The sequence below is a fragment of the Eschrichtius robustus genome, chromosome 13, assembly GCF_028021215.1.
Source record: "Eschrichtius robustus isolate mEscRob2 chromosome 13, mEscRob2.pri, whole genome shotgun sequence".
Classification (NCBI taxonomy): domain Eukaryota; kingdom Metazoa; phylum Chordata; class Mammalia; order Artiodactyla; family Eschrichtiidae; genus Eschrichtius; species Eschrichtius robustus.
The window spans coordinates 37,583,657-37,609,710 of NC_090836.1; the positions used below are offsets into that span (position 1 = coordinate 37,583,657).

The 26,054-nt window shown below is 35.8% G+C and overlaps 1 protein-coding gene across 2 annotated transcripts in view; it reads right to left on the reverse strand.

Annotated features, from left to right (window-relative positions):
* Positions 1–26,054, reverse strand: part of NELL2 (neural EGFL like 2) — a 366,647-nt gene that overhangs the window by 198,474 nt on the left and 142,119 nt on the right. For both annotated transcript variants that reach the window (XM_068561143.1, XM_068561144.1), the window contains exons 11-13: positions 11,344–11,435; positions 8,095–8,197; positions 1,302–1,430 (exon numbers count right to left, since the gene is read on the reverse strand). In XM_068561143.1, coding sequence (XP_068417244.1) covers positions 1,302–1,430; positions 8,095–8,197; positions 11,344–11,435 — 324 coding nt within the window. The remainder of the gene's footprint in view (positions 1–1,301; positions 1,431–8,094; positions 8,198–11,343; positions 11,436–26,054) is intronic.

Below are 26,054 nucleotides of genomic sequence, written 5' to 3' on the forward strand. Positions count from 1 at the left end.
GTAGGTGCTCACTAAATATTTATTACAAGAGTGAATATACTTAACAACAACAAAAAGAAGCAGCTCAAAATATGAATAATTATCGTAAGATTAAGATTCAAGAAGAGGTATCGTATGAATTTATATCATGTGATTTCATGTTACACACATTAACAATATCAGCGGAACTTATTACATATTAGAGATCCCAAATATTAATGAAAAATACATTATTTTACTGTTACTTTAAATTCATTTCTAATATAAAACCTTTCAAAATGAGGAATTTTAAATAAAATCTACTTATGAATGGGGAAGGGAAGCTATATGTCTTTCTTTTGGCAAAAATAGAATGGTCTCTTTAGGACTGAATCAGAAGCATTTAAAGGAATACGCTGAGAAAAAAAAGGTCAATTTAAAAAGTGAATACCAATTTTTAAGGCAGAGAAAATCTATTGAAACCTGAGGGAAACAAAAGAAATGGGTTTCCCAAGGGCCAGTAAATCATCATGTAGCTAAACACGATCTCTAAGGACTGATGGCACATTCTTAACATCTGGAAAGGGTAAGTCCAAAACTGTCCAAGTGCCCAAATACCACCATATCAGTGTTCTTACTTGCAAGACCCACTAGCTAGTCACACAATGAATGAGAATGATTCAAATGTGTGCCTTGGGGAAATTATAAATTACTACATCTCATGGACTTCTAGGGTCTTCCCAAACAGTCAAAGCCACAGTATTTGTGAATGCCAGGGGCCTCATCACTGTATTTGGACTGTTTCAATGAGACAATAAACTACCTGGGATATTAGTTAAGATTTTAAAAATAACTAGGAAACTATTTTCTCCACTGGAGCTATTTACTAAATACCACAGAGCGTGAATACAACTACTGAGATTACTGACAGTAGCAAACAGAAATGGTGCTGGGCACTTTATCTTCCTGTTAATTGACTGTCTTTGTTATACAACATTGTCGGAAAAAATGTGACTACAATTCTTACTGCAAGCCACCGTAATCATGTCAATGTGTGAACTACCTGAATATCTAATTATGAAAAAAAGAAGGCAATTTCACAGTAGAAGCATTGTCCTAATTCAAGAAACCCAGCCATATTAACTGATTAGTCTGACATGTAGCAGATAGCTGAAAAACTTTAATTTGAAAGATAATTATTTTTAGCTGATTAATATGCTTCAGATTAAATTCACTGCTTTTAACGGGCCCATCAACTTGACGACCTGGGAAATTAATAAATTTTGCATGCAGTAATCCTAGGAAATTTATACAGCCAAGCTACACATCATTACAAGGATTACCTTCACAGTAGGCATTGTCCTCTCGAAGAGCCCTAAAACCATCTCGACAGCTACAAACGGCCCTGTCATTCAGATTTCTGCAGACAGAGTTCTCCATGCAGTTATGCCTTTCAGAACAAAAGTCATAACCTACAAGAAAAAAGAAACTTATTAGGGTAAATAAAATCATAACAAAGCAAATAAACTTTGTCTCCTTAAAATCTTTCTTTGATTTAGAAGCTATATTTCTCTAAACAATTAAGTGGATATCTTCATCCAATGTTTATAGGACCATATGCTATGTGTACTAAAAAGTTTTTGAGTGTGTTTAACTCAATTAATTCCTTCTTGAAGTTAACTCAGTTAATTCCTTCTTGAAGTCTCCTCTATTTCTGACTTTATAAATGCTATCTCTAGTCCCTAATATTCCAATTACAGCCCTCCAAATATTGGAAACAAAGAAATATTCTTGGAGTACAAAATGAAGATTTACAATATAGAAGACAACAGAGTGAGGAAGGAAAGTGATCTGAGAATTAGTGATTGAACACTGTCAATAACTATGAGTAATACAGACCAAGCCAGATGGGATGTGCACATTATGTATTTAAGAAATGAAACAGACAACTTGGCATCCTTAAAAAACCCCACAAAACTCTAAATGTGTAAAAAAAATCACATCACTTTAATCTAATTTTCTCAGGAAATCTGCAAGACAAAGTATGTCCACTCAAAAGAAAAAGAAAGTTTTTATGAATTATGAAGATTTCACAGATTCCAGAGTCTTTATGTAGAGGAAAGAAAAATGGAACATTTCATAAACAGTGACACCAATCGTGTAATTTCTCGAATCTCTTTTTCCTGTGTGAATCCCTGTTCAAAGATCATCTAAGATGCTGAAATAAAAAACTGGAACACTGGAATCCATATTTAATGGAAATTATATGATTATACATCATTCAAACAATTTTCAAATTGCTTGATGCATAAATTTTCTGTCTCGTTTTACACCGTCTAATGAATTACTTTTCACCATGCATAAAAGGAAAGAGGTCTAGAAGAATACATTTCATGTAGCTCAGAATAAACTCATCTGCTTACATGCAAGAAAAGACTTTTACTTGAGCAAATCATGAAGATGTAAGTTCTACACTCATCTTGTTATCAAATTAGCATACAGTGCTGTGATTCAGTGAAAGGGTGAACTAAGCTATACCACAGCCAAAAGGTATACTCTGGTTCAGCACAATGGTTGATGTCCATTCCAATTGGTTTGTGCCCATAAGGACTATGTTGAATATTGACCCAGAGTTAAAACAAATATCCCATGAAATGCAACTACAATGTATAGTAAAATAGTGTTTGTACAATTTAATAAGCCTTAGGAAGGGTGAGGCTCTCAAAATACAGTGATGCATTTAAAAAGGATAGGAAAAATCAAAAGAATTAGTGATTTCTACAGAAATAAAATAAAATAGAACAGAGTGTATGAAGATTGGAAAAATATATAGTCAATAACAGCACTGAAATCACTTGACAACTTTTCTTGACAAGATTCTTCACAATCTAAATTCTCATGATTAAGGCTGAAAATTTAGAAGTAAAAGGCCCACTCTTAAGGAAAGGAAAAGTTAAAAATGTTTTCTCCTTGGGTCTTTTTATTTCCTTCTTTAAGTAGCTAAATTGAGACCATATTTCTTAAGATGTATTCCAGTGTCTTTTTACAATGCCTGACGAGGGATAATTTCAGCTAAAAAGTCATCCTCATTCTCTACCCCAATAGCTCAGCACATCATCAACCTAAAATGAAAATGTTCCAAAAAATCACTTTATATTTATTCTAAATTAAAACAATGTTACTAAAAAAAACTGGCCCACTCCTTAAGATACACAGAGAATTAAGAGACCATGTTTTAACACAGCGCTAAATCTGTAGAAGTTTACCTGTAATGCTTCAAACAACTTTTAGAGAGCAGTGACTAAGAACAGGAACTGTTCCTGATGCACTTTTACTTTTCTTTCGTAAGTTTATATTTGTCAAAACTATCTTTCAACCCTTCAGTTTGATGCATTTTCTCTTCTATTTTTCAGACTCTGTCCAATCCATGCTGTCACTGTCTATGCCGTAAGCCTCCTCTATTACAATCCATTTCCGGTCTCTATAAGTAATGGTAAGACCCCCTCATCTCAGCATCAAATATCATGCACACGTTCACCATGCAGTGTTTAATTGCTGCAAGAATTTTCTAACTATAAGATAACAGTATGATTCTACTTTTCATTGTTTTAGGTTCAGTTAGGGAGTACCTCACTTTTCATCAGATGAGTTTTTTAAATTAACCTGGAGACTTGAAAACTGAAAATTTTGTCAAATACTAATTTACTCTAAACAATGTCAGATAGCTATTTTGATTTAGTCTCTCAACAAATAAGTTGATTGAATCTATTTGTTGTTTTACTGCTTAGATTCAAAAATGCCAAGGTTAAAAGGTTAACTACTGATGGTTAGAAAATTCAGACTCAGTTAAAGGGGCTTGTTTCCAATCTATAGGGAAGAACTTCAAAAAAAATCAGAGTATGAGTGGGCAATAAACCATAGTCCTACCACCATTATAGCTGCATTCCTACTCATCTGTGCTTGGTTTTTGGAGTTGAAAGACCCGGATTTACATCTGATCTCTAGCACTTACTGGCTGTGTAAATTACTAGCTGTGTAAGTTAATTAACCTTTCTAAACCTTCAGCTTTTCTCACCTGTAAAATTAGGATAATGTCTACCTTGCAAAAGGTTCAAATGAGATCATCTATGTAAAAGTGTAATAGTATAGCATTTGTTAATAATTAAAGCAATTAGAGTATTACTAATAAGCCACAAACCAAATGTGTTGAGATACCTATCATAGGAGAAAATTCAAATATTTGCTATAAATGGATAGATTAATGATATAATACAATCAGGTCTTTCTTTTATTTCCTCCTTTGGGTTTTAACCTCAAGGATACCAAGTTTTCTATTCCTTTTAAGCTTTCCAAATTTACATGAGATTCTTTCATTAAGTGTACTAGATCTTTCCATAAAATATTAATAAGCATTTCTCTATGACTGAGGATACAAAAGGGTAAGGAAGGGTCAGATACAAAAGATTATGCATAAGAACAATATAAATAAATGTTATTCATAATAACCAGGAGAAAGAGAATGCAATAGTTTTGAGGTGAATATTTGTTGGTTTTGCCTTACAGGTGTCTATTCCTCCTTTTTGTGGAAAAAACCAAAACAAAACAAAAACCTAGTCATACCTGGGATGAACTCTTCACGTCTACTGTTAGCCTAGGTGCTTACAGGAAAATGGACTACACTGCCCACTGGTTAAGGCCACACCAATCAATGCATCCCACTGGCTTGGACATAGTAATTTCTTCAGGTCTGAGCAAATGATGCAGTTCAGGTTAATGCAGATAATTGAAACTCAATTCTGGGACCTTTGTTCAACTCACGAGGATATTGAACTTTCTCTTCCACCTACTTGAGTATCATAATAACGTGCGCATAAGAATGTCAGGGAACACATAGAGTCTGAAAATAAGGCCACCTCAGAGGAGACAAACAGAAAGATGCATCTAAGCAAAGGGGCGAGATTTGAGATCTGAGTCAAGCCACTCACTGGGGCCATGTATTCCACTGTTTACTTAAGTCAGTTGGATTGGGTGTTCTATCACTTGTACCTGAAAGAATACTAACTCATATCAGTATCGTCTGCGAGATGATGGATAATCCCGATTTTTCCCAAAAGGTAGTTCACGTGCATGGATGAACATTTAAAAAAACAGTACTGATAGCAATGGAATTCTTTAAATGTGTATAAAAAAATACATGAATCTAACAAATAATCCCATTATTTCATGGATGCCACTGCTTAGGAATAAAACTAACTTTTCACAGAATGAGTTGACTAACAGTAGACATTAAAAATTAACTAAATAATGTTATTTGTGGTACACAGATAACAAGAATCATGAAGGTGTAATTGAATGATGTGGGAAACTATGAATTGTCCAGAAGTTGGGTGCAAACAATCTACACTCACTCAGCCTTATGCACACGGTGCCTCTATCCCTTCTAATTGTAAGGCACGACAAAGTCAATGCTAAATTAAAGTTGGGCATCCAGTGAATAGGACTTGATGGTCTGTAAGCAGAGAAAGGGGCGGCCAAGGGAGGAGAAGAAGAATGGGAAGGGCTGAGATATGAAAACATATAGTTTCACGTTATTTCTGTACCTTTCTAAGTCAGAGTCCTCGCTGTATCATGAAGTCTCTGTCATATTGTAATTTGTCATAAGCTTCCTTGAAAGAGCTCTCAGATATGAAAAAAGTGAGAAGAACATTCCTGCTACACTGTTCCTGAGCTGCTACAATGGAAGACAGCAGGGTACCTAGAAAACAGCCCTGGCTAGATTTGACTTGGTGCCTAGAAATCTGGAGCCTTATTTCGGTGCACAGCTTGGTTTCCAACCACTGGCCGAGCCTCCAGTGGAAAGGTCAACAATTTAATCTCATGCTCTGCCCTCAGGGAATATTTACTAACTGTTGTGGAACAACTTAGTTTTTCAGATGTGAACACGGCATCTTTAGCACTAGGCAGACAGGCCTGGAAACTGGAGGCCAACCTTACTACAAATGAATTTGTCACAATATGTGTGTAGGAGTTGACTCAAAATTTAAGCCTTTAAAAACTTGACGTTTTTTAGTTTAAAAGTCAGAGAATGCCAGGAGGACTCATTTGTTTATTTATTTGAAGTCAGAAATGGAAGTAACCTTTATTTTAAATGGTGCTAAATGTTTCAAGAAAGGCCAACTTGTCCAATTTCAGTTCCAGTTCTAAACCAGAGGTTCTCAATCCAGGCTGAGTAAAATAATTTATTGAAGAGTGTTTTTTAAGGTGATACCAAGGCTCCATCCCATGTATCTGAAATCTGGCTCTGAAACACTTATTCAGGAATTAGGAAAAGGGATTTGAGCTTCTGCCTTCACGAAGGCAACTCCATATTGGAAGCCCCAGTTCCATTTTGAGAAAAACCTATGACCTAGGCCTGAATAAGCTATAATATGATTAAATGCTTAAAGAATAACCTTCTGCATGCTTGAGAAATTCCAGGAACTACAGGACATTTCAAGCCTGCAGCTACAGATTAACTGCTCTCCCTACACCATCAAGGTGACTCGGACCAGACCACTGCACCACCAATTTCAATGTGATTATCGAAGCAGATTGTGCTGCTCCACACATAGCCCCCTACTGCACACCTCTGAAACTTTTCCTTTACAAACTCTTGTCCCCTAACTGGCAACTCGGAGATGGTTTTGGGGACACTAGTCCACCATCTTCCCAGGTTGCCGGCTTCCTGAATAATACATCTTTCTTTTTCCACCAATCCTTGTCTCTAGAACATTGACTTTTGAGCAATGAGAAGCCAAACCTGAGTTTGGTTCTGGCTCTGGCCGGCCACATATCAATGATATCAGGATATCAGGTGGAGGGGGTGTAGGTCACGGTATATTTTGTCATTGTATTGATATTTTGAGTGGGCTGTGTAAACATATTAATTTTTAAAACTATAGGCAATTTAAATGTAACCAGTTTTGTAGCTAGCTTTTCCGTTCTTAACTTGCTTTTGGTAATGTATTAAGGCTCTTTAAAAAGAAATGGATGCAATCAGGCCGTCTTAATTGAATGGATGGAAGAAGTAGCTAAAAAGAAAATGAAAAAACTGTACCACCCTCCTAAAAATGGGAGAGAGGGATCTTCTGTTTCCTTTTTAATAGATGAGATTAAAAGGAAACAAAATATTATATGTTTTATAAAGTTTCTTTTTCTTACTTTTTTTCATTTAAGTTTTATTTTGCACCAATAAAGGCTATTATTAAAACAAGTGCTAGTAGCTCATTTAAGGCACTGTTATACAGTACCAACTACATGAGCTATGAGCCTCAACTACATCCCAGGTGTCATACTAGGTATTAAGAATATAGAGATGAATATGAAGACCCAGCCCTGCCCTCAAGGTGCAAAATCCAATGCAGGAGATAGATTCACAAACACATAATTTCAGGATAACACAAGAAGGCACATATAATTTCATGATTGGTAGGGAACATAAAAATTCCATATAATTAATCCTTTAGTTTAATACTTAAATCTATAACAAAATACCAAGTTTAAGAATCTTTAGTGATGGGCAACTCACTGCCTCCTGGGCAGTCCACTGCATTTCTGAACACCTCAAGTTTTACTGTTTTCTTATGTTGAACTAAAAATCTAAGTTCCTTCTACTTATTGGTCGGTCATAGGCTTATCATCACAGAGGCAACACAGAACAAGCAATGCATGTCTGATGGCCTCTCTCTTCTTGGTAGTATAGAAGCCTATCAGTGAAGGAGAGTGGAATTGTGAAGAGAGGGATTTGAACAACATGGGAGTTATGCTCAGACAATTATAAAAACAGACTGAAGAGAAAAGAAAGGAAATCCCCCCCACCCCCGGCAAAAAAAAGAAACAATAAAATAACTCAACACTGTTGTGTAAATGTTTTCAACAATGCCATGCTGACTCAAAACAAGTACACAGAGAGAAGTATAGAAACCCAGAGCTTGAGACAGGTACAATACACCCTGCAGAAATGCATGGGAGCATCTCGATTTTAATTCGATAGTCTTTGCAAATAACTTGATTATAAAAAGTTCTATTTCCTATCAGTTGAACTAGCCTCTTAGAATGACTCATGCACAGACATTTTATTTTACAGAAAAGCCTTACCTTTACAAACTTTGCAACAGCTATGAGACAAGGTAATCTGATGAGACTCTGGACAATCCAGGGCTGGACAGCCTGAACTCTCAACCAGCTTCATGGTCTGGTCCTGTCAGACAACAGAAAATAAAAGCTTCAAACCTCTTAATTAGGAATAACTCAGAAGTTTCCAGATCCGGCATCCAAGAAATTTCTTCGAACATGAGAGTAAAATTTTCACCCTGAGAACCTCTGCACAGGTCACACACTCACTTGCAAAATGACATTAAATGACAACTGGAAAGCCTTTCAAATGGGCAAGCAGCTCTGGGAACGGAAGCAAACCACACTGCAGCCATGCCTTCAATTTCCAAACACCAGAGTGATCCTGAAGATTCTGGTAGTTTACAACATATTGGCACATCCAGATGACAACTGTGGCAAAGACACAGCTTGAATTCCATCAATAGCTCACTTTGGAAAAAACAATAAATAAAACCCGGGCTTTTTTAACATTCTCATTTCAAAGTTTCCTAAACTATTATAGATTACCCCAAGTGAGTGTGGTGAGGAATATTGGGGATCTCTCACAAAACTATAAGGAAAATGAGGGCAGGATTTATGTCTCTTGAGCATGAATGTCTTGCATTTTTCCTAGCATATAATAAGCAATCGAAAAATTTTCCTGAATGAATAAGTCAATGTAAAACGATTATAGTTCTAGCCACCAAAGTAGATAAAACCCTTCTCAAAGAGAAACCAAAATACAGAACAGAACACTTTTCTGATAAATGTAACAGCACTGTCCTTGAAGCAAACATTTTGCTTCTATACTGTCAACCTCCAGTCTCTTTAAGAGCGAGGGTCATTAACTCTAATACTATGCTTACCAATACATAAGTAATAAAATAACCGTTGGAACTTGAAGGCTTCCATTTTAATACTGCTCAATAGCTTAGCTTTTTAGATATCATTTCTATAAGTACTGCTTTTATTGAAGAAATCATAATTTCAATATCTCCCTCTTCCTGGCTTATCGATGGAAAGGACTTTCTCCAAGTCACCATAGTGGCAGGAAAAAAAAGAAAGAAAGTGTCAGAAGACATGTATACTGTGGAGTCAAACGCTATTCTTCCTTTGGTTTGACGGTAATATCCATTCTGATAATCTTATTTTCAGGACCACAGTATTTTTCTGTGTTACTATGAAACTCACAGACCCCCCAGGACACATTTTCAAGGCCACAAAACTGACAATAAAGGAACAAAGAAGGACTAGAATTGACAGCCCAGAAAATGGAAGCCTGAGAGAGATGACAATTATGTAAAATAGCTCAGGGGCCTGAAGGGAGAAAAAACAATGGGAGTCCTTAATGTCAAGAATTTAGTGAAGAATACAAAAGCTTATGAAATTCTGGTAGAGCTGTGCTGTAGAATCCATAGCCACTAGCTATAAGATTTTGACGACTTCGTATGATAAAATAATGTAAAATATTTCATTAAGAATTTTATATTGATTACATTAGAAATGATAATATTTTGGATATATGGGGTTGAATACAGAAAATTTAGCCCAAATAAAAATCACATGTGTGGCTTGCATCGTATTTCTACTGGACAGCACAGCGTTAGAGGGTAGGAAGTGATTTCTTTTGTTTGAGCAAATAAATGGTAACATTTATTCATTCACCCAATATTTATTAAGCACCTGCAGAGTTGCCTATATACAGACTTCTCACAAACCGAATTTAAAATAAAATCACTCTATAGGTATTTTAAAATCAAGTAGGAAACTATCTCAGTAAATTTTAAATCATAATTATCAGTATTATGGAATACACTTGTCAAATGAAAAGAACACACACACACACAAAGTGGAGGATCTTCAAATGCCCTCATAATTTTCAGATTTAGGGCTGATATTTCAAAGTTAGAGTTTACTTAGAAACCAGCTGACAAAAGTTTTCCACCTTCCTTGAAGTAAAATTTCTCTGATTTCCTTGGTGTTGCTAGATCTCACTCCAAGCCTTCCAATCTTTATATCTGCAGTGGGACCTGCTCCACTCAAAACAGCATTGGTGAAGGGATGCTGACAGAGAAAAATCCATCTTGAAATACAGCTTCAGCAATTGTGTTAATGTTCCTATGCCCCAGCTCCCTTAACTTTAAGATGGTAACCTACATCATGGGAGAGCTGATTTAAAGCCAAAAGAAGCAGCTAGAATACCTAATAATGGACATGAACAAATCAGAGCTTTTATGTTCTAGAAACCAAATCTGTCACAGTTTTGCATCTTTATGTCTCTGCCTTGCTTATCCCAAATGTCTTCCAACTTAAGATGCATGAGGTATACAGCTGGATTTTTCAGATTGAACTTATCTTGGCAAAATTCTGAGGATTTTCCTTTCCCCAACACTTAATCATATGAATGCTCACAGTTTATTGCCAGCAGAGTAAATCACTTATCTTAATTTTCTAAATAATCTATACATACTAAATCATCCCCACAAACCATGTACAGGAGGCATTTGAAGAAGAAAATTAAGGATCAAATGTAAATGAACCCTAAAGCAGAAACTTTATATGCAGACAGTTTCCTTTAGATAGAATATGGCTTGAAATATAACATTATGGTCAAGGAATATAAAATCATAGTTTATAAAAGGTAAATGTGAAAAGTGTTATGAAACATATTTAGTTTTTCAATTAGTAGGTCAAGAAGCAGACTTAAAATGAATCACGTTTGCTTCAGAAGCATACGTCAAGAGCACATTTATAAAGCATTCCCCTTAAAATTATTTAAAAGATTCCTCCCAAAGGAATTAAGATCAATTTCAGTCTCATCTCCATCCAACAGCTGATTTTTATTAGGTAAATTTTGTTCTGATTTTAATTGGACTGAGTGATATTTATTACGAGTCAAAAGCAAGAGTGAGAACAGGCTGAGTCTAATTTTATCTAATACATTTTCTTCAAAACAGCAAACAAGGAGTTGATTTGTGTTTGGAAAATATAAGACAACTTCATAAAACTTTAATTTGACAAAAGAGTGTTTTTATTTGTTGGGAAAATTATTTTACAACCACTAATTTACATGATTGCAAAAACAATGAGAATTTCTATACATTTGAGCTATAATTATCATCTTAAATTTCTTAAATTTTCTCTTTGCCTTAGAAGTTTTAAAGGTATTACAAGGGTGAGATTTTTAAAGGAACATTTACTGTGTTCATGTAACTGTAAGAATTTTGAAACACACATGAAGAGCTTCCTTACCTTGCACTCATAGAGAACACATACTCCAGAAGAGGAGTAGACCGTATTTCTTTCTCCTTCAAAGTAGGTTCGTCCATGAAACTGGCATATAGCTTTGGAGTAAAAAAAAATATATATTTTTTAAATGTTTCATTAAGAAAAATAGCTTACAGGTGTTCAGATAATTTTGCCACAATATTTCACATGTCCTTGTGACTTTTCAAGGTGTTTGAGTAACTGTAAACCTAAATTCAACCCAATATAAGGCACATGTAGGCTCAAGTTATTTTCATTCCCATTAAGTTCAGAGAGTAAAATAAGGTACAAAAAGGATAAGGGGCAATGGCAAGTCAGAATTAAACTCTGAAAAAGGAGTGCTGATAAGCAGACTCAAAGCCAATTACTTGCCTGTTAGATGATGTCCCACTTCAGGGCATACTAAGCAGGTGCTCAAAGCAGCTACAAATCAGGGGCAACACAAATATGAGAAAAGTTCATTTTTATATACCATTACAGAATTTTAAAACAGAAAATTAGAAAGAAACTATTTTAATTCCAGTACATACATGTAAATGTTATGTTTTATGGGTTAGTATCATTTTATTTGTAAGTACATGTGGGTTAAGGCACCCTATTTAAGATGTTGAAAGGTCTTAATCTGGGCCTGCCTTGCTTCCATCACAATTAAATAAAATTTTAAGATAGAACTTCAGACTCAGTGGCAAAAACATTTTTAATGAGTGAAAATGCATACAAAGTATCAAAGAATTTTTTTGAGACTTTCAAAATATTTACAATTCACAGCAAACATTTAGCCAATGGAAACTGCTTGCTTGTTTTGAAATGAATGTTTCCCACTACCCATGTTGACTCATCACCTAAACAGAGACAGATTTACCCTGAAGCTAATTAAGCTTAACTTTCAGCATCCTTCTAGGGCTTATTAGCCCTCCATTCTAAGACTCTGAACCAACTTTTGTTTTCACAGATTTGTACGGTTTTCCTTTCAAAGGACAGTCAATATTGTAGATCTTTGGAGCTCCATTACATCTAGATCAACCCAAGCTAATCATTTCAAAAGACCAGAAGAAGCAGTCATCTGATAGGCAAAAAACTCAAGCAGTTTGTTAGCCCTATTTACTAAATCAAATTTTTAATTTTAACTACATGGATTTTACAAAAGGGGTATGTACACTTCCTTTTAATTCCATTGTGTGAGTTAGAATAAAGTCCCTCTTCAGAATTTACATATCCCATTATCTTTAAAAGTATCACATTGCCTAAAAAAATTTATAACAAAGAAATTAGACATACATCTATTAATAATATTGAATATATATATGGTTGTACAAATATTCATATTTAAGCCAACTTTCATCTTTGCACAAAAGTTAACTGATTATTTAAAAGGTGCACATTTAAATAATGGAAAGCATGCACATTTTAAAAATGCCATCCTTCAACTGATCTCCTTACTCAGCTTTTATTAACAAATTTCACTACATAATATATATTACTGGCAAATTGATTTTAAAGTTTTGGAGGTTGTTGGAAGGGAATACAACTTACTTGCATAAATTATATTACTTAAAAGCTGGTTGAAGCCTGCTCACTCATGAATATTCAAAATGAAACTAGGGAGTTGTCAGTTGCATACTATCTATCATATATGAATTACAATAGCATGTGCATTTACTTAATGAACCTGATTGATTGTAAAATGTCTCTCTCCAACGTGTAATTTTTAAGATTGTGCTTTGTTTTTTCTTATGAGATTCAATAACCTCAAAATACCAAGATCTGGCTTATGGCATGTTCAATTATACTTAAGTACCACATTTTATGAGATAAGGAGAATAAATAAAACCTTCTTCTATTCAGCACCTGCCATTCAAAGGTTCCTAAGCCTATTATATTATACAACTCGATAACTGCAGTCTATTCAAGTCCAAGGGTATGTTGAAGCAAAAAAACTGATGTTCCAAGTCTTTCTTAGAGCAGAGGGAAAAGGAAACACTGTAAAAACACAAGGGTAAATTCTCCTTATACAAAGTCTTATGATAATTTAATATTCATGCAGAGCAGATGGACCTTCTTCTCTAAACTCTTAATTCCAAAGACTCAAATAGGCAACTTGTGAGACAATAGGGCACCAAATGGAGCTTGGCAGAGCGAGAAGCACAGAACGAATGAGATCACAATTGCTTCATTTCCTTTCAAGCAATCAGCACAAACAGGGTGAATTTGGCTTAGAGAGAACCCAAAGCAAGTGATTTTTGTCTCGTTTCTTTTTTGATCAGTTGCTGTGATTCTCCATAATTCTGAAGTTTACTCTAAATACCTAGTAATGCCATCAGGGTATGCCTTCCCTACGTTTTTTAGGGGAAAAATGTTAAGAAACTCAGAAATATATACATATATACATACATATATACATATATATGTATATATTCCTAATCATTCCTAAAAAATACTACAAGGAATCTTGAAAATCCATAAGGATGGCTCTGGGACATAGAAGTAGACTGCAGGAGTAAAAGTCGTATTACTTTGTTGATACATTTAACAAATATGTACTGAGCTCCTGCTAACATGCCAGGTAGTCTGCTAGGTACTAGTATTCAAAGATGAAAGAGACATGTTTCGACCCCTCACTACTGAGGTGGGAAGACAGACTCGTACACAATTAACTATACTAAAAGCCAAGCTTAAGCGCTATAACTGAGAAATTCATAAGTGACATGTAAACACAGGAGACCAAGTGGTAAACTGGGGGGGGGGGGGGGCGCACTGGATCAAAGGTGAGGAAACAAGGGCTGGAGAAGGACCCAGACTCTGGCAATAGCGACAAGTCATCGTCACCCTAGGGTTAAGGAACAGGGAGAGGAAATGGTTTTATTGGAGCCCACAGTGAGCCAGAGTAATGAAAGAGAGGCAGCCCAGTGGGAGCCGAAATCATGAGAGACACAGGTACCACCAGAAACCCAGCCTGGTGCAGGGAAGGAGCAGGGAAGAAACGCGGCCAACTCTCTCTCCTCTGGCCTTCCGATTTCCTGCCAGTGCATCTCATTGGCAAACTCTACCCAAAGCCAATTGGCAAGGAGACCAGGGTGATACAGTCTGCAGAAGTCCAGCTCCTGGGGTACAGAGTAGGGCAGAGAAGGACAGGTGGGGTGCGTGGGGTGCCCAGGAGAAAGAATAACCAACCCCCAGCACTGGTGGCTATCACAGTAATTCAATTTAGACCATGAAGAGAAATAGTTTACAAGGACAGGTTGCTTAGAAGAGCATGAGAGAATGGAACACAGCACAAATAAATTTTGAAGAGGGAAAATTGAGACATTTAAAAAATACAACTCTATTTTAAAGAAAAATCCAGATAGCTTATCAAAATGAGATCCATAAGCAAGGAGAAGGCAAAATGAAGGAACTGGGCAGATCAAGTGTTAAAACAGAGGAGAGGAAGCAGATGAGGTGTTGCCCTGATTTTAACCAAGGCTAGCCCCTGCAGGTATCAGGGACAAAGCCTCAGAGATAAAAATGATCACTGTGGCTACCACACTGACTGCAAGAAAGTCTCTAGAATTCCCTAACTGAACTGCACCTCCCTGCTTGCCCTTCCCCAGCAGAGTATAAGAAATCACTTCCTCAACAAAACAACAAAGGAATAATCATTTTGCTGTATTGATTTCTTCTTCAATTCAGCTGCATTCACAAGTTCATAGACAGAAGCTTCATTTCTTTCCTATTTTTGGGGTCTGTGTCTGTGTTTGCTGATGTGTGCATATATAGCAATAAGTTTCTTGTGACATAACTCTGAATTCCTATGTCCAAATCATTTACCAGCTTAAAGCAGAATGATGCCAACTAGGCTGCATTTTCAGAGATGTACGCTAAGTGATGTATTGAGTATATTACATGTACATATTCGAAGGTAATGAAGCCTCTAGGGGGAAGGGTATTAATTCATTAATACAGTCTTATGCCCTTGCAGACTAAGAAGCTAAGCCCCCATGCAGTCAGACTAACCCATAGCACTACTGCTACTCTTAAGTTATTAATGTTAACCAATGTCAAATGCATATTCACTATGACTCTCATATACACATATACACACACACACACTCACAAACACACACACCAGGGGGTACCGTTCATATCGTGTGAATTATGTCACTCAGAGCTGTCCAATGAACAGCCTATTCAGCCAGAGGGAGAGAAATTAACTAGAACTTGGGGAAATTCAATAGGATGCTATAACAATTGGTATATATGTTTTACCAAGGCTATATTAAATATCACTAATTACATAGTTAATAGCACCATAATTATGAGAAATCTGCAAAAGCAATTAATGTGAATTATTTTCACTTAACCTCTCCTCTACTTTAACAATTAACAAGAAATAAGAAGACAGAAGATGCTACAGAAGCAAATTTGAGTCTTCAGTTGTAAAAAAGTGAAAAGGAATTTATAGAACAGATTGAGAAATGGATAAGGGAAAGAAGACAGGAAAACTCTAAAAGCTGTAAGTTACACATTAAAATCATGATTTATTGCTCATTAATGCAAAGATAGAAAATGGAGATCCCTCTAATGAGATCTAAATCAACTTCTGCAAACCTTTGTAGAAAAAATTATCCAAATCTATCTAACAATATTTTAGAATATAAAAGCAAAAAGACATATATTTCACTTCTAAACATTTCCTCAGTCACTACATATTTAGATTCTTTTTATTACTGGATTGAAAATACATGAGTCTACACTAAATTTCCTGACTGGTATCAACACCTTTAAAAATGATACAACACAGAGGGCAGACAGCAGAGCAAGAAGAACTACAATCCTGTAGCCTGTGGAACAAAAACCACATTCACAGAAAGATAGACAAGACGAAAAGGCAGAGAGTTATGTACCAGATGAAGGAACAAGATAAAACCCCAGGATAACAACTAAATGAAGTGGAGATAGGCAACCTTCCAGAAAGAGATTCAGAATAATGATAGTGAAGATGATCCAGGACCTCGGAAAAAGAATGGAGGCAAAGATCGAGAAGATGCAAGAAATGTTTAACAAAGACCTAGAAGAATTAAAGAACAAACAAACACAGATGAACAATACAATAACTGAAATGAAAACTACACTAGAAGGAATCAATAGCAGAATAACTGAGGCAGAAGAACGGATAAGTGACCTGGAAGACAGAATGGTGGAATTCACTGCTGCAGAACAGAATAAAGAAAAAAGAATGAAAAGAAAATGAAGACAGCCTAAGAGACCTCTGGGACAACATTAAACGCAACAACATTCGCATTATAGGGGTTCCAGAAGGAGAAGAGAGAGAGAAAGGACCAGAGAAAATATTTGAAGTGATTATGGTCAAAAACTTCCCTAACATGGGAAAGGAAATAGCCACCCAAGTGTCGGAAGTGCAGAGAGTCCCATACAGGAAAAACCCAAGGAGAAACACGCCGAGACACATATCAATCAAATTGGCAAAAATTAAAGACAAAGAAAAATTATTGAAAGCATCAAGGGAAAAACGACAAATAACATACAAGGGAACTCCCATAAGGTTAACAGCTGATTTCTCACCAGAAACTCTGAAAGCCAGAAGGGAGTGGCATGATATAATTAAAGTGATGAAAGGGAAGAACCTACAACCAAGATTACTCTACCCGGCAAGGATCTCATTCATATTCAATAGAGAAATCAAAAGCTTTACAGAAAAGCAAAAGCTAAGAGAATTCCACACCACCAAACCAGCTCTACAACAAATGCTAAAGGAACTTCTCTAAGTGGGAAACACAAGAGAAGAAAAGGACATACAAAAACAAACCCAAATCAATTCAGAAAATGGTAATAGGAACAGACATATGGATAATCACCCTAAATGTGAATGGGTTAAATGCTCCAACCAAAAGACACAGGCTTGCTGAATGGATACAAAAAATAGACACATATATATGCTGTCTACAAGAGACCCACTTCAGACCTAGGGACACATTCAGATTGAAAGTCAGGGGATGGAAAAGATATTCCATGCAAATGGAAATCAAAAGAAAGCTGGAGTAGCAATACTCATACGAGATAAAACAGACTTTAAAATAAAGAATGTTACAAGACACAAGGAAGGACACTACATAATGATCAGGGGATCAATCCAAGAAGAAGATATAACAACTATAAATATATATGCACCCAACATAGGAGCATCTCAATACATAAGGCAACTGCTAACAGCTATAAAATAGGAAATCGACAGTAACACAATAATAGTGGGGCACTTTAATACCTCACTTAAACCAATGGACAGATCATCCAAAGTGAAAATAAATGAGGAAACAGAAGCTTTAAATGACACACTAGACCAGATAGATTTAATTCATATTTATAGGACATTCCATCCAAAAACAGCAGATTACACTTTATTCTCAAGTGCGCACGGAACATTCTCCAGGATAGATCACATCTTGGGTCACAAATCAAGCCTCAGTAAATTTAAGAAAATTGAAATTATATCAACCATCTTTTCTGACCACAACGCTATGAGATTAGAAATGAATTACAGAGAAATAAATGTAAAAAACACAAACACATGGAGGCCAAACAGTACATTACTAATAACGAAGAGATCACTGAAGAAATCAAAGAGGAAATCAAAATATACCTAGAGACAAATGACAATGAAAACACGATGATCCAAAACCTATGGGATGCAGCAAAAGCAGTTCTAAGAGGCAAGTTTATAGCTATACAAGCCTACCTCAAGAAACAAGAAAAAACGCAAATAAACAATCTAACTATACACCTAAAGGAATTAGAGAAAGAAGAAAAAACAAAACCCAAAGTTAGTAGAAGGAAAGAAATCATAAAGATCAGAGCAGAAATAAATGAAATAGAAACAAAGAAAAAAATAGCAAAAGATCAATAAAACTAACAACTCGTTCTTTGAGAAGATAAACAAAATTGATAAACCATTAGCCACACTCATCAAGAAAAAGAGGGAGAGGACTCAAATCAATAAAATTAGAAATGAAAAAGGAGAAGTTACAACAGACAGCACAGAAATACAAAGCATCCTAAGAGACTACTAAAACCAACCCTATGCCAATAAAATGGACAACCTGGAAGAAATGGACAAATTCTTAGAAACGTATAACCTTCCAATACTGAACCAGCAAGAAATAGAAAATATGAACAGACCAAGCACAAGTAATGAAATGGAAACTATGATTAAAAATCTTCCAACAAACAAAAGTCCAGGACTAGAGGGCTTCACAGGTGAATTCTATCAAACATTTAGAGAAGACCTAACACCCATCCTTCTCAAACTCTTCCAAAAAATTGCAGAGGAAGGAACACTCCCAAACTCATTCTATGAGGCCACCATCACCCTGATACCAAAACCAGACAAAGATACTACACAAAAAAGAAAATTACAGACCAATATCACTGATGAATATAGATGCAAAAATCCTCAACAAAATACTAGCAAACAGAATCCAACAACACATTAAAAGGATCATACACCACGATCAAGTGGGATTTATCCCAGGGATGCAAGGAATCTTCAATATACGCAAATCAATCAATGTGATACACCATATTAACAAATTGAAGAAGAAAAACCATATGATCATCTCAATAGATGCAGAAAAAGCTCTTGAAAAAATTCAACGCCCATTTCTGATAAAAACTCTGCAGAAAGTGGGCATAGAGGGAACATACCTCAACATAACAAAGGCCATGTACGACAAACCCACAGCACACATCATTTTCAATGGTGCAAAACTGAAAGCATTTCCCCTAAGATCAGGAACAAGACAAGGATGTCCACTCTCGCCACTATTATTCAACATAGTTTTGGAAGTTCATGCCACGGCAATGAGAGAAGAAAAAGAAATAAAAGGAATACAAACTGGAAAAGAAGAGGTTAAAGTTTCACTGTTTGCAGATGACATGATACTATACATAGAGAATCCTAAAGATGCCACTAGACAACTACTAGAGATAATCAATGAATTTGGTAAAGTTGCAGGATACAAAATTAATGCACAGAAATCTCTTGCATTCCTATACACTAATGATGAAAAATCTGAAAGAGAAATTAAGGAAACACTCCCATTTGCCATCGCAACAAAAAGAATAAAATACCTAGGTATAAACCTACCTAGGGAGAAAAAAGACCTGTATGCAGAAAACTATAAGACACTGATGAAAGAAATTAAAGATGATACCAACAGATGGAGAGATAAACCATGTTCTTGGATTGGAAGAATCAATATTGTGAAAATGACTCTACTACCCAAAGCAATCTACAGATTCAATGCAATCCCTATCAAATTACCAATGGCATTTTTTACAGAACTAGAACAAAAAATATTAAAATTTGTATGGAGACACAAGAGACCCCGAATAGCCAAAGCAGTCTTGCGGGAAAAACACGGAGCTGGAGGCATCAGACTCCCTGACTTCAGACTATACTACAAAGCTACAGTAATCAAGACAATATGGTACTGGCACAAAAACAGAAACACAGATCAATGGAACAAGATAGAAAGCCCAGAGATAAACCCACGCACCTATGGTCAACTAATCTATGACAAAGGAGGCAAAGATATACAACGGAGAAAAGACAGTCTCTTCAATACGTGGTGCTGGGAAAACTGGACAGCTACATGGAAAAGAATGAAATTAGAACAATCCCTAACACCATACACAAAAATAGACTCAAAATGGATTCGAGACCTAAATGTAAGACCGGACACTATAAGAGGAAAACATAGGAAGAACACTCTTTGACATAAATCACAGCAAGATCTTTCTTGATCCACCTCCTAGAGTAATGGAAATAAAAACAAAAATAAACAAATGGGACCTAATGAAACTTCAAAGCTTTTGCACAGCAAAGGAAACTACAAACAAGATGAAAAGACAACCCTCAGAATGGGAGAAAATATTTGCAAGTGAATCAACGGACAAAGGATTAATCTCCAAAATATATAAACAGCTCATGCACCTCAATATTAAAAAAACAAACAACCCAATCCGAAAATGGGCAGAAGACCTAAATAGACATTTCTCCAAAGAAGACATACAGATGGCCAAGAAGCACATGAAAAGATGCTCAACATCACTAATTATTAGAGAAATGCAAATCAAAACTACAATGAGGTATCACCTCACACCAGTTAGAGTGGGCATCATCAGAAAATCTGCAAACAACAAATGCTGGAGAGGGTGTGGAGAAAAGGGAACCCTCTTGCACTGTTGGTGGGAATGTAAATTGATACAGCCACTATGGAGAACAGTATGGAGGTTCCTGAAAAAACTAAAAATAGAATTACCCTATGATCCAGCAATCCCACTACTGGGCATATACCCAGAGAAAACCATAATTCAAAAAGACACATGCACCCCCAATGTTCATTGCAGCACTATTTACAATAGCCAGGTCATGGAAGCAACCTAAATGCCCATCAACAGACGAATGGATAAAGAAGATGTGGTACATATATACAATGGAATATTACTCAGCCATAAAAAGGAACGAAATTGGGTCATTTGTTGAGACGTGGATGGATCTAGAGACTGTCATACAGAGTGAAGTAAGGCAGAAAGAGAAAAACAAATATCGTATATTAACGTATATATGTGGAACCTAGAAAAGTGGTACAGATGAACTGGTTTGCAGGGCAGAAATAGAGACACAGATGTAGAGAACAAACGTATGGACATCAAGTGGGGAAAGCAGCGGGGGTGGCGGTGGTGGTGTGATGAATTGGGTGATTGAGATTGACATGTATACACTGATGTGGATAAAATTGATGAGTAATAAGAGCCTGCTGTATAAAAAAATAAATAAAATAAAATTCAAAAATTAAAAAAAAAAATTTTTAATGAAATAAATTCATTTTAAAATAATAATAATGCATTTTGGAAAAATAAAAAATAAATAAAAATAAATAAAAATGATACAACACAAAATTAAAGGTTTTAGATACCAAGAAGAAAACCAGTATAATTCACTTAGTGAGAAATGGGATTTATAATTTCTTTTAAATTCTCTTTGAAAACACCAGGTATCAGTGATCTTTAAATTGTTTAAGCTGTCTGTTAAGGGCAGAGTTGTATAAAGTAGTGGCTTTTCCATGGTGTTCTTTCTAATCTTGATTTCCACTGCGAGGGCTCTTAAAAACCCCATGTACAATGGCAATTATTTCATTTTGAGTCAACATGATACTTATTTGTTAGTGATATACAAATCAAAACTGTTGGATGCGAAAATATCTCATTAACTGTAATTATGTATAAGTATATTTTTATTATAGCTTTTAAAAAAGAATGCACAATAAATGTATTCATGAAACAGGCTAAGATTCTGTGGAGTCAAAGAAAAAAATCTGAAAGTGTTTCAATATTCTTAAAAGACTCCAATCAGTCATGCTGCATTTATCCAGCCCACGCTCTTTTTTGAAATCTGGACTCACTTGGAGTCAATTCTTAACAATATGGTTGTAATAAAAGTTTTGAGCACTAAGTGCTATAAATTAATTTTCCCTCTTTCTACAATGCTTAAATTTCTATTAGAGCACTGAACCCATTTTTCCTTTCCTCTAGTTAGTTGTACACTTTTTTTATCTTTCCTACATGAGATGGGGGCAGTGTCTTAATTTGTCTTTGGATCTTGTACTCAGCACCCAGCACTGGCCATAAATAATAAATTCTAAAGGTTTGTTGAATTTTTTTTTGTAAGTTCTCTTCCAGCTTCCTATTTCATGAAAAGCCTGAAAACAAGAAAATTGGCCTCTCTGATCTTCATGTGTCCCTTTATAATTGGCCCTATCCTTTGATTTTGCCTCTTATAATAAAGGTCCTATAAGTTGGGTCTCACAGAAATATTTTACCTTTTCTATTAAATGGCAGCTTATTTTCCACTGAAGTAGAGCTGGAGCACTTGAACTGGGAGCAGATCGATCAGTTACTGAAAAAGTAGCTGGCTACTGTCAGAGCAGTATGAATAATACAAGGCAACACATACAACGGAAGTCTGCTTGGACAATCTGATGACCAAACTTTCTCCTTTCTCTACATAAAACCAATTTTTATGAGTCAATGCTGTTTAAATGATCAAAATTTCAGAGTGTTTAAATAATTCACAAATTCATTAATTATACATGATCGCTTCCTTTAACTAAATCTCATTAATTGTTTGGAAATTTAGTTGTTTGCAAAACTAATATCAGAGTTTAGGAAATGAGAGCATGACAGTAGATGCACAAACCTCCTTTCTCATCCTATATATATCATGTCCTTGCACTTCTAAAGGACCAAAGAGTGCTTCTCCTAGGGGGCCTTAATTTAGGTCAGTGGCCTATTCTTCCAAAACGAGAACAGGCCCTGAAACACCATAAATCTAGCAGTAGTGAGGGGTTAGGAGGCAAAGGAGGATAAAAATAACTTCCAGAATACAACGAAAGCATAAATTCTAACACCCTATCCAGATCAGCCTTTGGTTAGAAGGCTAGATACTGGGAAAGCAAGAATTGGATATTTAGAAGATCATAGCAAGATGGCCAATTCTATAGCTGGAAGGAGGAATTCAGTACTTTCTTTTGCCCCTAATTTGATTCTACCCATTTAAATTGTAACTAAGATAGATCCTGAAATTCTTTTCATTTAGCTACCTTTCTACCACTGGCCTTATTCTTGATCCTACCTCATATACCATAGGATGGATTCTTTAAAAAAAACAATGTAATCAATTCATTTAGCCTCCTGGGGATAAGAAAAATAAATTTAATGAGTGAAGGTAAAGATTTGGAGAAAAACATAATATTCATGTCAGTACATGAACACGTTTAAAGTGACAACATGAACATACATGAGGTGACAGCTTTTACAAAAAAAAATAATATATAATATAATATGGAAACTGCCACACACTGCTAGTTTCAAAGCCAGAACTAGAACTCCTCTGAAAAAAACTTCTGCATATATTTTCTTACCACTAAGAATTCAGTGACCTCAGTCAAAATTTAAACGCCTAATCTTTAGTTTAACTTGAGGAACATATTTCCAAAGTGACTGGCACCTTTTAGACATATGCTGTTTCATTATTATATTGACAAAGACATTGAATGTTTTGTGAATTGTAAAGCATGATCCTTTTCATTATAAACCACACACTAGTGCTGAACTAAGAGATTACAAGTAAAGCCCCTGAAAGAGTGATTGTGCAATTTTAAAATAGCATCTGTGTACAGGCAAAACAAAGAAGAAAGTACGGTAGGGGGTGGGGCTTGGGGAAGGTAGCTGTCTTAGGAGGACATATTTTAAATGCAGTTGGCTGAGTGGTATATTAATAACGCCTTCTATTATGCAAAGCATATGAGCCAAGGGAAGAGAAGAAGCACAAGGTTAAGGGGAGCCAGCTCCGTGTAGAATAAGACATGCAGATGGACAGCACACTGAGGAGGGAGGAGAGAGCAGAGGAAGCAACGGAGGACAACAAAATTATAAAGCATAAATTGAGATGGAGCAGGAGAAAGGAAAGCAGAAAGCAACGAAAGGTTAAACAAAAGGAGCAAAATAATTTCATAGAAACTTGCAGCAAGGGTGGCAACACCTGGTGGAAATAAGAAGCATTTACGATAACCTCCTGTCCACCAGGCACTGTCCTAGGAAGGCGCCTTCCTGCCTTCAAGGAGCATTCAGTCTAGTGTGGGAAACAGAGGAGCACACGTACGAGGAGCTCCACACAACTCAGAGGAAGAAAAACGTCTTACGAGAGTGAACTGGAAATGCTTTCCAGAGGACGGACATTTGAAAATGACCACTGAAGGAGAATCGCTCAAATGTGATTTAAATCAGAGACAGAGTACTCACAATACAGTCAGAGACCAGAATAGAATAATAATCATAATAATAGACTTCGGACCCGGATCCTAAAGAACATCTCATCAGGATACCTTTATAAGCTGGAATTCATTTACGATCAGTTGATTTTATAACCACTTTATATACTCCCAATCTACTGGGCCCACAGTTCTCAACTGTGGATGCATATTAAAATCACTTGAAGAACTTTTAAAACTCTATGCCCAGCTGCATAATAATAAGAATCTCAGAGGGTAGGACTTGGGCTTCTTTATTTTTTAAAGCTGCAAACGTATACAGCTAAGCTTGAAAACTATATTACTATGCAGAGGAAAAAGAACTAGGAAAAGAGAAAATTAGAATTAACATTTAAATAAGGACAGTCACATAGATATTCAGTAGAAGACTCTTTATTCCATGTTATCTGGATAGGTATTTGGTCCATTGTTTGAAAAAAGTCAGTTAAAGTGAGAAATCATAGTCAACAAAAATATGTACCCTAAACATTTTAATTAAAAACACATCCTCACACATTCAACGTTTTGAGGTAGAACACTTTTCTTCAGTATGGATTCTTTGATTGTGCTTCATTGTAATCTTGATTATATAAATAAAATTTATAATGTGTTGCTCATAATTTCTAAGTTTTTGTTTGTTTTAAGGGAAACAAGATAGATACTCACGAAGCAATCTGAAGAGAGATCATTCTTATCCTATGTTTTCTTTCACGTTTTACAACTGTCTTACTGACACCTAGTTCAAGAGGATATTTTTTAGCAGTATGAGTTTATCATCTTTTTCCAAAGCACTCAACTTAACTTTTATTAAAAGAAAATTTATTTCTTTTCACATTCATATTTCATTGGCTTGCATATTATGTTATGCATATGTATTTATAGCATTTCAATGGTATTAGAATTACAATACAAATACAGTTGCCATAGACAGGTTTGGGAACAAACATCTACCTCCTGGTTAGCATGCAAATCTAACTTATGCTGTCATGGCAGCGCCAATGGAATCACAGAGGAGTGTTTCTCAGATAACCTGGAGATCTTATTTAAATGAAGATTCTCGTTAGGTAGATCTGGAATGGGGCCTGAGATTCTGCATGTCTCACCAGCTCCCCAGTGATACTGATGCCGCTGGTCCAGTGATCCCATTTTGGGTAGCGAAGTTGTAGACCATTGATTATTAAGCCAGCTTGCACATAAGAATCACCCAGGGAGTTTGTTGAAACTACCAATTTGTGGCACCCAGACCAATTAAATCAGAATCTCCGGGGGAGGGGTCTGGGCATCAGTATTTTGTAAGAGCATTCAGGTGATTCCAGTGTATGGCCCGTGTTGAGAATCACCTGGGTAGATTAATCCATCTAGTCAATTCAGTGATCTTTTAATATACGTCTCCATCCTGGATAATATCAGAGAGTAACTGATAGGATGTTACTAAAAGAATTTGGCCAAAATGATTTTAGTCTTATGCTATAGTTAAGGATAACATCATAAACCTAAAGTTCTATTTCCAGTGGCATCTTAACTTCTAAATCATTTTCTTATGTTTATAACTACAAAAAAGTAAATGGAAGTGGAAGACAAGGGAGAGGGTGAAGGAGAGGGAGGGATGCCAAGGAGAGACAGAAAGAGAGAGAATTCATACACCCTGTAAGACTAAAGATTAAGCCTCGTTAAATACAGCTGTACTTGTATTTTGGGACAAAATATTTGTTAAAATACATCACTTTTTCCTATTTTCAGGCAATTTTCCCCCTTAGGGGGCCAATTAAGCAAAATTTTCTACAGCTATGCTAAATGAAACATTGAGGTTAAAATGTTAAACACATTAAG